Source organism: Neophocaena asiaeorientalis, unplaced genomic scaffold (assembly GCF_003031525.2).
Source record: "Neophocaena asiaeorientalis asiaeorientalis breed wild unplaced genomic scaffold, Neophocaena_asiaeorientalis_V1.1 scaffold923, whole genome shotgun sequence".
NCBI classification, from domain to species: Eukaryota; Metazoa; Chordata; class Mammalia; order Artiodactyla; family Phocoenidae; genus Neophocaena; species Neophocaena asiaeorientalis.
The window spans coordinates 45324-61753 of NW_020172469.1; the positions used below are offsets into that span (position 1 = coordinate 45324).

The 16430-nt window shown below is 36.2% G+C and overlaps 1 protein-coding gene across 1 annotated transcript in view; it reads left to right on the plus strand.

Moving 5' to 3' along the window:
* Positions 1-312: 312 nt before the first annotated feature.
* LOC112395089 (glutamate carboxypeptidase 2-like) overlaps positions 313-16430 on the plus strand; it is a 30390-nt gene continuing 14272 nt past the window's right edge. The window contains exons 1-4 of the mRNA XM_024738149.1: positions 313-560; positions 1340-1445; positions 5452-5638; positions 10459-10560. Of these exons, the coding sequence (XP_024593917.1) occupies positions 443-560; positions 1340-1445; positions 5452-5638; positions 10459-10560 (513 nt within the window). The 5' untranslated portion in view covers positions 313-442. The remainder of the gene's footprint in view (positions 561-1339; positions 1446-5451; positions 5639-10458; positions 10561-16430) is intronic.

Consider the following 16430-nt stretch of genomic DNA (forward strand, 5'->3'; position numbering starts at 1 on the left):
CAAAAGAGGATCGTTCTATTGAATTACGGGGTACTTAGTGTTCTTTTTGTGAATCGGATTGTGGTCTGGAAGTGGAGAAAGGAGAACAGTTAGTTCTTTGCTTCCTCCTTCCCTTTCTTCCTTCTTTTCCTTTTATTTTAAAATAAGGGCTAGAAATTTTCAAAGTAAACTTTTTTTTAAGCATCCCTCCGAAGGGGCCGGGTTTTCTTCTTCTGGGGACTGATGCTGCCTCTTGCTCTCCGGGATTGGTTGAGAGTAAACTAGAAACACTTTCAGGGGCGGAGAAACTGGGAGTGCCCTGGGAGTGCGAGTGGACTCTAGGCTGCAGAACTGCTAAGAGCGGCCCTCGAAGGAGGAAGCCTTTGTCCCGCCGCCCGCGAGGCAGCAGGGTGACCACCGCAGAGGCACCGGTCCCCGGAGGCCCCGCCGGCCACACGCTGAGATGTGGAATCCCCTGCGCGAAACCGACTCGACCTTTGTCGCCTGGCGCCGCCCGCGCTGGCTGTGCGCTGGGGCCCTGGTGCTGGCCGCCTGCCTCTTCTTCCTCGGCTTCCTCTTCGGTACGGGGGCCTTCGCCACGCACAACCCCGAGCCTACCCGGCTGTTCAGCGGTTCGCGAGATTCCCGGGCCAGCTGCCGCGTGGGGCCAGCTGCTGGTCTCCCGGTCTCCCGGGGGGTGGGGGAAAGTGGGGACGAGCACCCGCGAGTTAGGTGGGAGTTGCTGGGGGCGGTGCACAGCTGGGTTCTGGACGGGCTACTGTAGGACAGTCACCCAGGGTAAGGAGTAGAACGGAGAGACTCAAACTGAACTTGAGAAAGTTCCAACTGCTGAGGCCCTGCGAGCAATCGGTACGTTTTAGCAGGAGCGCCGGATCTCTGGGGGCATTTGCTAGGTCGTCCAAGGAGCTTTGCAAGAAACGACTCTAACCTGTTTGGGGTCTTTATCTAGTGCCTGTGCCTGGAGTAGGTAGAACTCAGGGCACTGCTGCGTGGGAGCCCTATTCTCTCATTCTTTCATCCTTGGGAGTAAATAAAGAGGAACATTTAGGAGCTAACCGGCTGACATTGTCAGTGCTCTGAACAGATCCTTAATAGCAGTTCTTGAGCGTTTTCCCCTGTGTACTGATTGGCAGACTTAACCCAACTCTCCATGATAACCAGGGAGCAGCACAGATTCGCTGAGACTAAATGGAAGTAGGCAAGAGCAATGAAACTTCAGAAAATCTCAGTTAATACCAGAGGTCATTGATGTTTTATATATGATAAATACAATAATAAGGAAAGATAGGCCCTGTCTATAAGCTCATATCTCATTCCTATATTTGTTTGTATTTTACAGGATGGTTTATAAAATCCTCCAGTGAAGCTACTAACATTCCACAGCATAATGTGAAGAAAGCATTTTTGGATGAGTTGAAAGCAGAGAACATCAAGACATTCTTGTAGTAAGCATATACTTAAAAGTTTACTATTCTGCTTAGAAGTTTTGATCCAATATTTCATAAACAGAAACTGACTTTTTAGAAAGGTTTTATTACGGAAGATCTTGTATCATGTTTCATCTGGAGAGGATTGTACCTTCAGCTGAACTTTATCATGATAGATGTTTTAAAGCAGGTGTCAGCAGACGTTTTCTATAAAGGTCCAGCTTTTGTAGGCCAGCTGATCTCTGTCCCAACTACTCAGCTCTATCACCAAAAAAGTGATAGTAAATACGTAATTGAATAAGTGTGACAGTTTCAATAAAACTTCATTTGTAGGCACTGAAATTGAAATTTCATATAAATGATATGTCACAAAATATTATTCCTCTTGATTATTTTCACCTATTTAAAATGTGATAACCATTCTTAGCTTGTGGGCTGTACAAAGAAAGGAAGTGAGCTGGATTTGGTCAGTGAAACATAGTTTGCTGACTCCTGTTTCAGAGGAAGATAGTATATTTTAGTCAAAAGAATAAATTTTGGACTTCGAAGTCAGACATACACGTTTAAATTCCATCTTCGCCCACTGATACTAAAGTAACTTTGAGTGAATACTTAACTTTCCTGAGCCATCATTTTCAACTCTATAAAATGGGGATAGTGATATTGTTCTGATGAGCATGAAATTAGAGAGCATATATGTGACCTAGTGTAAACACCAGCTCCCTATTTCCTGAAATAGCTGTCCCTGGTGTAGGGAAAAAGAGGTAAATGAGTAAATTAAAAAAAGTATTTGCAAGGCAACTAAAAATAGAACACTTTTATTGAATAATTGATTGGAATACTTAGCTTTTTCAAAGTGACATACTTGAAGTCCTGATAACGATTAAAGGACTCCTTAGTGAATACAAGTTATAATTTTATGTAAAAACAGTCAAGTAAATATATATATGTATAGATGTACCTACACATAGTCATACAAACACATATGTCTATTTAATTACGATAGAATTAAAACTATGAATAAAATTTGCTAGGGTACCTATCATGTCTTTTGAAGGGCCATTTCAAGTGAGAGACCCAGAAGCTTAAATTTTGTGGAAATCCTTCTGTCTCTTGCACTTCTTTCACTATAATATTTATAATAGGTATAATAAAAGTGGAAGTCTGGCGAGATATAATCTTCACTCCTAGACAGGGGTGCTGCCTCTGCTTCATTTTTCCTTTTCTAACCTGTGAGATGGAATGACTAGCAAGGAAATAAAATGAATGCCTGCCTCTAGCTCACTTTCTGGGCCGTCGGCTTCTTGCTTACTCTCCGTGGCCTTGACCAAGTTCCTCTAACTGTTTAGAACTTAAGGGTTTTCATCATTAACAAACAAAAGAAAGAGATTAACAGAACCCCCCACTCACCCCTCCAAGAACCACAGAACCTCCAGAAGCCTCCTGGACTCTCCAGAATTCCAATTAGCCATTTGTCCATCAGAGTGCTTTCAGTCTATTTAGACCCTTAGGTTAGGGGTCATTAAAGCCTCAGATCCTCTGTCTTGTTCCCCTTTCTAATCCTTTGCTTTACTACTAAAAATGCTCTACTACTTCTAAGTCACCTGACTCTCAATAGTGGCTGGGGGTGGGGTTAAGTAGGGGCTGCCTTTTCATTCTCCCTAGGGGTGCAAGGTTGTCCTATGTTTTCCCTTTTGTTTTGTAACATCTAGCTAAATTCTCAGATCTGTTCACTATTTTGCATGTCTTTAGAGGGAATTTCCTTCTCCACCCAGTTGTGAAAGACAAGATTATTTCAGAAGAGTGTCTTAGCTTTCACTGATCTACATTTGAATACCAGTTCCATCTTTCACTGGCTGTCTTTAAGTCATCTAACTTCTCCAAGCACTGTACATTTGTAAATCAGATGCAATGTATGAAAACAGTAATACCAATAGCTCCCTTTATTAATTGAGATAACATAATGCTACTTGGAACATATATAAACTTTTCTAGCCAGAAAGAGATGTATGAGCCTATTTGTTTTGTTAATACATGTTGTTGGCCATTTTGGATAATTTGTAAATTATTCTTATTAGAAAACAACTGGATATTCTAATAGAATCAAGACAGTGTGACACACTTCTCAATTGATGAAAACAAACAAACAAAAAAAACGAACTTCTGTTTCTTAGCAGTTGTCTAATTGAGCCTCAAATCTTTGTGAATTAGTGAGGTAGCACTATTCTCCCCATGTATGGATGAGAAATTGAAGACATGGCCAGGATTACACAACAAGTTAGTGGCAAAAGGCTTCTTGCTTACTCTCCGTGGCCTTGACCAAGTTCCTCTAACTGTTTAGAACTTAAGGGTTTTCATCATTAACAAACAAAAGAAAGAGATTAACAGAACCCCCCACTCACCCCTCCAAGAACCACAGAACCTCCAGAAGCCTCCTGGACTCTCCAGAATTCCAATTAGCCATTTGTCCATCAGAGTGCTTTCAGTCTATTTAGACCCTTAGGTTAGGGGTCATTAAAGCCTCAGATCCTCTGTCTTGTTCCCCTTTCTAATCCTTTGCTTTACTACTAAAAATGCTCTACTACTTCTAAGTCACCTGACTCTCAATAGTGGCTGGGGGTGGGGTTAAGTAGGGGCTGCCTTTTCATTCTCCCTAGGGGTGCAAGGTTGTCCTATGTTTTCCCTTTTGTTTTGTAACATCTAGCTAAATTCTCAGATCTGTTCACTATTTTGCATGTCTTTAGAGGGAATTTCCTTCTCCACCCAGTTGTGAAAGACAAGATTATTTCAGAAGAGTGTCTTAGCTTTCACTGATCTACATTTGAATACCAGTTCCATCTTTCACTGGCTGTCTTTAAGTCATCTAACTTCTCCAAGCACTGTACATTTGTAAATCAGATGCAATGTATGAAAACAGTAATAACAATAGCTCCCTTTATTAATTGAGATAACATAATGCTACTTGGAACATATATAAACTTTTCTAGCCAGACAGAGATGTATGAGCCTATTTGTTTTGTTAATACATGTTGTTGGCCATTTTGGATAATTTGTAAATTATTCTTATTAGAAAACAACTGGATATTCTAATAGAATCAAGACAGTGTGACACACTTCTCAATTGATGAAAACAAACAAACAAAAAAAACGAACTTCTGTTTCTTAGCAGTTGTCTAATTGAGCCTCAAATCTTTGTGAATTAGTGAGGTAGCACTATTCTCCCCATGTATGGATGAGAAATTGAAGACATGGCCAGGATTACACAACAAGTTAGTGGCAAAACCTGTAATACACTGATTTTGTAGCCAATTGATGTATTTATCCTTGGAAACAAATCTTTTCTCCTACTCATCATTTTCAGGATTAACTTTGCTCCAAATGAGTGGGTTCTAAACCTGATCATGGAACACCATTGCATCTTGGTGGGTAATGACAAAACTTTTACCAGGAATTTCACTCATAATGTTACCTAACCAAACTTGGGTGGGCTAGCCTGCTGTGCAGCAAAGCCAGTCTACTGACACCAGGTTGAGGTGAAGGAGTCCAGCATTTACTGTAGGGCGTCAAATAGGGAGAACAGACAGCTTATGTTCAAAAGACCAGAAATCCCAGGTGGCTTTCAGGGGAGGGTTTTTTTTTTTTTTTTTAGCAACATGTATAATTCCTTTTCTCCTTTATTTATTATTTATTATTATTATTATTTTTTGTGGTACGTGGGACTCTCACCATTGTGGCCTTTCCCATTGCAGAGCACAGGCTCTGGACACGCAGGCTCAGCAGCCATAGCTCAAGCGCCCAGCCGCTCCACAGCCTGTGGGATCTTCCCGGACCGGGGCACAAACCCGTGTTCCCTGTATCGGCAGGCCGACTCTCAACCACTATGCCACCAGAGAAGCCCCCACTTTGCTTTTGTAATGTATAACACCTCAAAATATTTTTTAATGTAAATCAGCCTTATTTGGTTGTTGATTTAAGAAAAAGTCTGACTAAAAATTTCTAACCACTTTCAATTTTTTTTCAACAGTAATTTTACAAGGATACCACATTTAGCTGGAACAGAACAGAACTTTCAGCTTGCAAAGCAAATTCAATCTCAGTGGAAAGAATTTGGCCTGGATTCTGTTGAGTTAGCCCATTATGATGTCCTGTTGTCCTATCCAAATAAGACTCATCCCAACTACATCTCAATAATTGATGAAGATGGAAATGAGGTAAAAAGAAAGAAAGAAAAAATAAGCCCCACCGGTCTAGTATTTCAAAATACCTTATGTGAAAGAATCCCCTCTACCATCTCCAAATACTGATAGAAATCAATATTGACACTTGTGAATGATGCCTTTTATAATCTTATTACTGGTGCCAACTCTTTCTTATGATGTTTGAATTTATGTGATGTTGGAAAGATTCTGAAAAATTGATGTTTGATGACATTTGCTATTTTCTATGTTTTAGTATTGTACACTAATATAAAATATGATATATTAGTAAACTTCTAAGCAACTAAATTGATACATTTTTGAAAGGTTTGGACTATAAAAGATCATGCATAGATTTGAAGATGCTAGAAAATTCAGAGAAGTGCTGTTTGAGCTAGCAGGTTTTTATTGGGACTTAATGATTAAATCTCACATGATCATGTGTTCAGCTCTGTGCCCAGAAGTTGGGTGTGGTCATTTGGAAGGAGGAGAATTTGGAGAGAAGTACTATAGAATTATATCTACACTAAAGAATTTACAATCTTCTTTGCTAGTTAGGGCACTTGGGAAAGAAGATAATACAAGTAATTGAGGTATTTCTTATCACGATATATATTCAATATGAAAGCTCATCAAATATAACTCAATATTCATCCCTATTTGCCTTACAGCTACCATTTTAAAGTAGCCGCTTTTACTCTGGATAGCTTCTTTCAGTCCTTTGGTTAGCTGGGCCTTCTAAATTGCATGTAGCTTCAAATATGTCCAGTTTGATCAGTCAACTAAAAATGTCATGTGATTTAAGTATATATAAATTTTTAATCACCTCCCCTTATTGACTAATGAATCAGCCTCTTCTTAATAATTAATATGTTGTTTTACAGTCAGTGATGTAATCCCATGCTAAATTTCCTAATATGAGTTGAAAGTTTTCATATTCACTATTTTCAATTATAGTAGTTAATACAGTTTAACTTTTAAAAATATTATCAAACTATTTCAAAATTTTAAAACTATTTTTAAGGTAGGTATGGGGAATACTGATATACTTCCTATGGTCCCATAACCTTTATTAAATAAGCAGGGGCATATCTATATAATTAAGTATTAAGGGGTCTTTAAATGTATATTTAGGAAGATTATTTAATAATGTAATAAAATATTGGTAATGTTAAAAAAATACACATACTTAAAGTAAATTTGATCTATCAAATTTGGCAATTGTGTGCAATGAGGAAAATAGCAAACTTTCAATTCTCTTCTTTTTTCCTTCCTCTTCACTTCCAATTTTGACTGTACCTTTGCTTTTATTTCATTTCATTGTTTCTTTTTGCTATTATAAGCACTTACGAAATTTCTAAAGCCTGTCACTTAATATAAACCTATCTTGTAGACGTTTCATTTTGGAGATTTTCCTGAATGGTGTTAGCTGCCAAAAGCTTATTAACTTTTTTAGAAGTTATATCATTAAATCATTTTTATTTTTACTCAAGTTTTACCTGCACATAAAGAATCACACAGTTCTCCAAAGGAGCCCGCTATATCCCCCTTCCCTGAGGCAATCACTGTTCAACACTGAGTTGATTCTTTTGGTATTTACTTCTGTTTCTTTAAATGACATGCTTGCATTGCTTGTGTTTCAGATTCAGGCATTATCTTTTGACCTTGTGACAGTTCAGCTGTATTCTCACCCCAACTACAAATGCTCTTTTACTGTGTCCCCATCTCCCAGTTTAATTATTGTGACTATTCATAGCCAAGCTATGTGGTAAACTGCAAACTTTTACTTTCCTGCACGACACAGAGGTGTTCCCCTTCCCACAGGCAACAAATATGATTAGCATTTTATAGATTTTGCAAGAAATATTTTTAATACTATATGCATTATTGTATCTTTGTTTACGTAAGGATAATGTGCCATATGGATTTAACTATATATATTGCCTTTTTTATGTCACAAAAAGTAAATAGAAATTTGTAAACCAAAATTATTTTAGTTATACTCAGAATACATAATTTGAGGCTATATTAGTGAATTTTGGATAGTGAGCAGTGCTCACTGGTGTATTGTCTACCTTTGATAAAGTCACCCAAAAGACTCTTTTCCATTACCTTAAGAAACTTTTCCTAGTTGTTAGAATAACTCATAAACTTGATGTAAAATCCACCTGCTCAGTGGTGTTGTAAAATTGAAGATTACCGTAAAGGCAAATCAAGTGAGACAAGCTTGAGTACTTCCTTGGCTGAAAGACTTGCTGATGGGGTGACTTTTTCTCTAGATGGATTTTTATTGCACTTTAGTATAGTTTTTCTTATAATCTTTCCCAGTGATTCAGCTGCAGTTGTACCCTATGTGGACCACAGAAAAATTATAGGAAAGATGGAAGATATGGGAATTTTTGAAGAGTAGTAGTTGATTTTGTTTCATTTTAGGTTCTATCAGCATCAAAAGTAGGTAACTGGTGCTGTAGTCAGTACAATATAATGTCAGCTCAGAGTCACTCCCCATCTCCCACAACCCTTTGCATTACTGCATGGACCAGGACTTATAGTTTAACATGAAAAATGAGTGGTGATAGCAAGTGTCCTTGACTTGAACATTTTTAATGTTTCACCTTAATTTTGATATTTATATCAGGTTACGTTAATTCATTTCCTTTCCAAGTTTACTAAGACTTTTTGTCATGGATTTATGTTGAATTTTATCAATACCTTTTTTCTTTTTTTGGATGTCTTTTGAGATGAGTGTATAATTTTTCTTTTTCACAATGATAATTATATTAAATGATATTCTAATATTAGACTAATCTTACATTTTTGAAATTTGTAATATTAGTCAGTAGTAGAGTTTTCAACTCATATCTATATATATTCAGTTTATATTCATAGCATGTTTGGCCTGTATTTCTGCAATTTGCTTATTGGGGCATAATTTCTAGATTAGACTTGCCTTATAAAATGAGCTGAGTTTTTAATCTCTGAAATACGTTGTGTTATACTTAAACAATCTTTTACTTTAAAACTCAAAGTAGGGCTTCCCTGGTGGTGCAGTGGTTGAGAATCTGCCTGCCAACGCAGGGGACATGGGTTCGAGCCCTGGTCTGGGAAGATCCCACATGCCGCGGAGCAGCTGGCCCCATGAGCCACAATTACTGAGCCTGCGTGTCTGGAGCCTGTGCTCCGCAACAAGAGAGGCCGCGATAGTGAGAGGCCCACGTACCGCGATGAGGAGTGGCCCCCACTTGCCGCAACTAGAGAAAGCCCTCACACAGAAACGAAGACCCAACACAGTCAAAAATAAATTAAATAAATAAATAAAAAATTAAAAAAAAAAAAAAACTCAAAGTAAAACCAGTTGGTTTTGGTACTTTGTTTTGTGGGAGATTTTAAAGTACTGATTCAATTTTTTAAATTGTTATAGGACTATTTAGATTTTAAAAAATGCATCCTTATGTCAGTTTGAATAAATTTTTTAAAATGCATTTTTCCATTTCATCTAAGTTTTCAATTATTGGCATAGTTCTTCCTAGTATTTTCTTATTACCTTTTTGAATCGGTGTGACATCTATAGATATGACTTTTTTTCAACCCTTAATATTATTTATTTGTGCTTACCTTATATTTTTTTCTTATTGACATTGACAGAGATATGTCAATTTTACCTGTATTTTCAAAGAATAAACCTTCAGCTTTGGCAATCATTTCTTGTATATATGTTTTATGTTTCATTAATTCTGTTCCTACTTAATATAATTTCCTCTTTTACCTTTCTGGTGTCTATTTTGCGGTTCTTTGTAACATTTTCAGTTGAGTACTTAATTTATTGATGTTCAACCTTTCTTCTTTTCTAATATGAGTATTTAAAACCATAAATTTCCTTCTAAGAGCCACTTCAACTAGATCTCACAAGTTTGGAGAAGTGTTTTAGTTATCATTAATATCTTAATATTTTCTAAGTTCTATGTTTTCATCTTTGAGCCTTGGAGCTATTTAGGGGTATGTTTAAAATTCCAAATTTAAAAGTTATTCCACTATCGGTTTGATCTGATTTTCTAACTTAACTACATTGTGATCAGATAATGTGGTTTGTATGACACTAGTCATTTGGCAATTGTTGAGGCTTCCTTTATAGCCTATTATGTGGTCAATTTTTATAAATGTTCTGTGTTTATTTGAAAAAATTGTATTCAGTTGTTGAGTTTAATGATCTTATATTTGTTCATTAGTTCAAGTTTGTTAATCGTTTGGCTAAAATCGCCTTTATCCTTGATGTAGTCTTATTTTGTCTGCAATCTTTATTAATTGCTGGGAAAAGAATGTTAGATTATCTCACTATAGTGGTGGATTATTTTTATTTCCCTTTGGAATTCTGTCAGTTTCTTCTTCCTGTAGCTTGGAGCTCTCTTTTAGAGGTAGTGGTTTGGAACCTAAAAAAAATTGATTCCTACTTAACAATGACAATGATACACTTGAAAGATTATGTTATATTTGGTTCAAAGTTTATTTAACATTTAATTTGCTCCCAAGTAATTACCTTAGCATTTTTACAAGTGACTAAGAATACTGTACGCTGTTATTTTTATTTGGGAATTAAAGTTTTCCTTCTAAATCAAAAGCTAGTGCTTATACATCCTCTAAGGGTCGCTAAGTTTATTCATCTCATGAAATCCTCATAGCCTCTAGCACAGTGCTGGCTCTTCGATCTGTATCTTTAAAATACCAAAGGCTTCATTAACCATCTACTGACAGAAAGAGATAGTACACATTTCCTTGTTTGTTTATAGTAATGAAACTTTACCTGATTTGCCTCTGATTATTATATTTTGTTTCTCTAGATTTTCAACACATCATTATTTGAACCACCTCCTCCAGGATATGAAAATGTTTCAGATGTTGTTCCACCTTTTAGTGCCTTTTCTCCACATGGAATGCCAGAGGTAAAAATGCATGCAATAAAATAGAAATAACAAATAGAACTTCCTTATACATAAAGGCAATAATTAAAGGGGTATTAAGGAGGTTTTTGATGTAATCCAAATTCACCTTTTTTAATATTTAAGAAATAGAATTTCTTAGTAATAAAAAGGAATACATACTATTTTGTGTTCATAGTGTTTTTTAAGATAAAATTTACTACACTGAGATGGAGAAATCCAAAATGTACATTTATTGACTTTTGACAAATGCATACATCTGTGTAATGCAAACCCCATCGACATATAGAATACTACTATCACTTCAGAAAGTACTTTTGAGCCCCTTCTCAATGAACTCCACACACTCTCAGAAGGGCAATCATTCTTCTGATTTTTTTTTGCCACCTTTGATTAGTTTTACCTATACTAGAAATTCATATAGATAGAATTGATAGCATGTAATCATTTGTGTCTATTTTCTTTCACTAAGCATAGGGTCTGTGAAATTCACATGTTTTGCATTTATCAATAGATTGTTCCTTTTTATTGCCAAGTAATTTCCATTGTATGAAAATACTACATATCTTACTACCACTGTATAACTTGGATTAATTTTCAAAGAACTTGAATGAGAATTTGAAACTGTTGCCATTTTCAAGTGAAGAGTACGAATGTCCGTTTTAGACAATGTTACGTGGTTTACTCAATAAAGCATTGTCGGGGCTTCCCTTGTGGCACAGTGGTTGAGAGTCTGCCTGCTGATGCAGGGGACACGGGTTCGTGCCCCGGTCCGGGAAGATCCCACATGCCGCGCAGCGGCTGGGCCCGTGAGCCATGGCCACTGAGCCTGCGCGTTCGGAGCCTGTGCTCTGCAACGGGAAAGGTCACAACAGTGAGAGGCCCGTGTACCGCAAAAAACAAAAACAAAAACAAAAAAATAATAATGATAAAGCAGTGTGTATAACTATCATCTGAGATTTTACAGTAAATCACCAGATTCTTGCATAGTACTTTGTTTTTTTATAAGAAAGTTAAATTTGAAAGAGTTGAATATCATTTATTAATGTCTTTTAAAATGTTATGTCTCCTACCATAATATTTAACATTAAGTAGATTCAGTTTTGGACATACTGAGTTTGAGGTGCCTAGGATATATTCCAAGAAGTTGCTAATAGACAACTGGGCATATTGAAATATCACTCAATAGGGAAATAAGGGCTTGACTGTCATCAGAAACATCCTAAGTGAAAAATTTACATTTAGAATTGAATTGACATTTAAAGTTCTATCTTCACCAATTAGTTAAAATTTATTGCAAGAACATAAGGATGATTTAATATTTGGCAATGCCATGTTTTTTAATAAGTAAAGTTATAAAACACACTATTTTTATTATTTTCTAATGTTTTGAATATTTGATTATCTTATAATTGAAAAACTCTCACAAACTTAGAATAGAATATTTTCTATTGGTTGTATGAAATTTATTTCAAATGAGTAGTTAACATCATAGTTAAGGGAACAGTATTGGAAAAATTCTCCCTAAATATTTGCACATAAATAGAATGCTTATAATCACTATAATTATCTCATAATTGACATGACATAGAAATAAGGTATATAAAAATTGGGAATGAAGAGATAGTACATTTTACAACTCAGGTGTCCTGAGGTCACCTAGACTTATTCCTCAAGGTAAGGCACATTACCGTCATGGGTCCATGTAAGATCCCTAATTTAATTTCTCCCTATTTTCAATCTCATTCCTCTTCTCCACTCCACTACACCCTGCCACTGACTCTAATGTATTTATACTTTTAGAAATGTATGTATTCTTACAAAAATATGGCCTTAATTTTGTGATTGGTGTATTTTAAATGTACGCAAATAATATTATAACTTAGGTCTTACTTGGTCTCTTACTGTTTTTCAATCAACTTTTTTTTAATCTATTGCTTTATGTCAGAGTAGTTTGTTACTTTTCACTGTTGCATGTTATCCCATGTTATCATGCACACCACATGTAACTTATCCATTCTCTTAGTGGCAAACACGTGGTTTGCCTCTAAATTTAAATTACCACAAACAGTGTTGGAGTGAATATGCTCATGTATGGGCTCTCTGTGTAAACTAAACCAGGTATGGGATTGCTGGTTTGTAGGGAATACTTCATTTCACACTGTCCAGAGTGTAGCAGTTTACTGCTCCCTCCAATACTGTATGAGTGTTCCTTTTTCCTCACATTTTCATCAATGGCTGAAGTTATGTAACTTTCTAAATTTTGCCCATCTAATTGTTTTGTTGTTGTTTTAATTTATTTTGATTCACATTTTTTTATTACAAATAAGATTGTACATCTCCAAATATATTTATTAGCTATGCTATGTTTTTGCTCTGTGAAATGATTAATTATAGTCTTCTTTTCCTGTTGAGTTTCTGGCCTTTTTCTTATTAACTTCAGAGGTTTCTTAAATATTTTAGTTATTCATCTCCTATTGGTTTAGATATTGCAAACAGCTTCTCCTAAATTTTCACCTATATTTGTTCATGTTATTTATGTTGCTTTTTACTGAAAAGGATTCTTTAATTGTGATATTGTCCAGTGTTCTCTTTATGTTTTCACACTTTGGGCCTTCATTAATTTCCTCATTCATTATTTTTTTTAAACATCTTTATTGAAGTATAATTGCTTTACAAGGTTGTGTTAGTTTCTGCTGTATAATAAAGTGAATCAGCTATATGTATACATATATCCCCATATCCCCTCCCTCTTGCACCTAACGTAGGCAGAACACTCTATGACATAAATCACAGCAAGATCCTTTTTCACCCATATCCTAGAGAAATGAATATAAAGACAAAAATAAACAAATGAGACCTAATGAAACTTAAAAGCTTTTGCACAGCAAAGGAAATTATAAACAATCATATAAAACACAGATTCTGATTCCCATCACCTGAGTTTCAGTAGGTCTTGAGTGAAGCCTGAGAGTTTGTTTCCAGCAAGTTGCTAGATATTGTTGATTCTGCTGGTTCAAGATCCATGGTTTGAGAACCACTGGTCTCACGTCCCAATTCTGTCTCTATTAACAAGAGCAGGAAGATGGAAGCTTAAAAGAAATGGAAAATTGTAGGCTAACAGTGCAAGATTGTATTTATTCCCAGTTATAGAACAATGGTACAGTGTAAATTTTACAAGAAGGTCATTGTCTGAAAATAAATATTTTTTTCTAACTAGCAGTGACAACTTGCATTTGCGAAGTGCCGAGAGGGCCTATCTGTCCACACTTGTTTTCATTTTCAAAGTTTACTGTCATTTTCAAACTGATATCTTCTCCAATCCCTTCTCCATCATAATTTGCTTTGTGAGGAGCGCAGATTTATTAAAAGATAGCCACAATTTACAGACATTTAAAGAAGTAGTCTTCTCAAAGTTGGTGATATTAAATATGAATAAATTTCAAGTAGAACATTTACACTAAAACAAAATTCACTGAAACCAAATTGGTTAATGGCTTTGTATTCACAGTAGTATAAGAGTGAGCTCCAGAGAAGACTAACAGTTATAAATCAGACATCAACAGTGCATTAATATTGCATTGGTCTTAGGAGAAAAAGTAATAGCTAAAACTAATCCTTTTGCTGAAGCAAAGATTCAGATGTCACCTTCTCAATAGACTTTCTCCCTTTTTTGAAAATTGCACCCAACTGAGTACAGTACAAATTCCCTGTTTGCCTACTGTATTTAAACTTTTTTTTTGAATTTTTCTACAGAACTCATCACCTTTTAATATAATATACAATTTACTTAGTTATTAATTTTATTGTTTATTATCTTATCTCTCTGCTTTCCACATGAATGTAAGTTTCTTCAAGGACAGGGATTTGCTGTATCCCTAATTCCTAGAATGATATGCCCTCAACAAGTTTGTGGAATGAATCCTAAAGTCAGCTTGGAAACAACCTTATGTCAATATGTTATAAATTTGTTGTGCACATGTTATGAGATGTAGTTAAAGAGGAAAATAATAACCAAAATAAAATGATAGGATATCAGAAATCGTGTAGGACAGGGACTTCAAACTCTAGGGTATGTGAAGACTTTCCAAAGGCAGACATAGGATCGTTTTAAATAAATCAGTTGCATCATCAATTTCTCAGTGGACTCTTTCATGGAATTGAGAACTAGCCCGTGGTGAGGTCCCGCTAGTACTCTGTCTCCACCTCCCTATTTACAGTTATTTTTCTCTTATTTTATGAATGAGAGACATCACTCATTCATCCTAAAACAAGATGAAGAATATCTCTGAGCAGTAAAAAAAAAATCTTTGGGGCTCCAAACAAAGAGACAATAGTGAAAGATTCTAATAGCTGGGTAACAAAGATTTGGCAAGTCAAATGGTTTATAGTTGAACAAAATTAAATATGAGCCTAACTGAGTTTCCAGCTGGTATCATTAGAATTAACTTGGACAAAAGATCAGTGTGAGATTTAGGAGTTGTAACTTGGAAAGAGTTTAAATAATATAGGGAAATTCCATTTTTTATCATCCCCATCCTGAGGTTTCTCAGAACTTGTCTAAAAACAAGAAATGTAAATAAAACTGAGAGTGAGTCCTGACTCATTCTGGAAATAATTTATTCATCCGTAGATCCATGACCTAATGTTTTAACATCCCATAGCACTAAAAGTTGTATTTCAAGTAAAATTTTATGCTTAGGTATGTATTATTTATAAAAGTTTGTAATGATGTTGTTAGGCTCAATTGATACTACTACTAATTATAATAGTAAATTACTCTTGAAGAATTTTCTTAACATGTACAGCTTGTCATGGGAAATAAATATTTTTAAGCACTACACACACACACACACACACACACACACACACACACACACACATTCTTAATCAAGGCAAGTTTGGCAGTGATTAATAAAAGACTTGCAAATATAGCCAGATTCTAGGTAACAGAAACTGAAATGGAATTTAGCATGCTAGATGGTTATTAAGGAATGTTCTCTTGGGATCAATATCTGTAGCAGGGAGGAGAAGGAAGCTGGAGTAGGCAGAGGGAGAAGCTGCCCCTCAATGCTAGCTCAAGGACAGCCTCAGCTGACCCAATGGGCACCTCTGGAGTCAGAATAGCCTTTCAGGATTGTCCTGGGCTGGACAAATATGTCCAGGTATTCATATTCCCACATCGATCAGTCATTGAACATGTGCATCCTAAGAAGGGGCATGACCTTGAACAAGGTGGCTGTCTGTAGCTGATCGTAAGCAAGGGGCTGACTCCTGAAGGCTGCCTGCAGAGAGCTTGCCCTGCAGCAGGAGCAAGAACATCTTCACTGAAGGGGAATCGACACCAACACACTGGTGTCCAGCACAAATACATTTTACTTTAGAGTAAAATGCTTTAGGGAAAGGGGCAAATACAACTTCAAGGAGAAAAAGCGATGATAAAATTCTGACTGAAGAGTGTGGTTTTAAAGTGGATGATATTGAATAAAAAATCATTACAATATTTAAATTCCTTTGGATATAAATAAAAAGTGAGGCAAGACTGCTTCTAAAAATGTTAATATTTGTAATGTGCTGGAAATTGCATTGTTCACCACAACTTAAAGACATGACAAAAAATTTCAGATGTCAACTTAAAAATAAAAGGGGGGGGCTTCCCTGGTGGTGCAGTGGTTGACAGTCTGCCTGCCGATGCAGGGGACACGGGTTCGTGCCCTGGTCCTGGAAGATCCCACATGCCGTGGAGCGGCTGGGCCCTTGAGCCACGGCCACTGAGCCTGAGCGTCTGGAGCCTGTGCTCCGCAACGGGAGAGGCCACAGCAGTGAGAGGCCCACGTACCACAAAAAATAAATAAATAAAATAAAAAAATAAA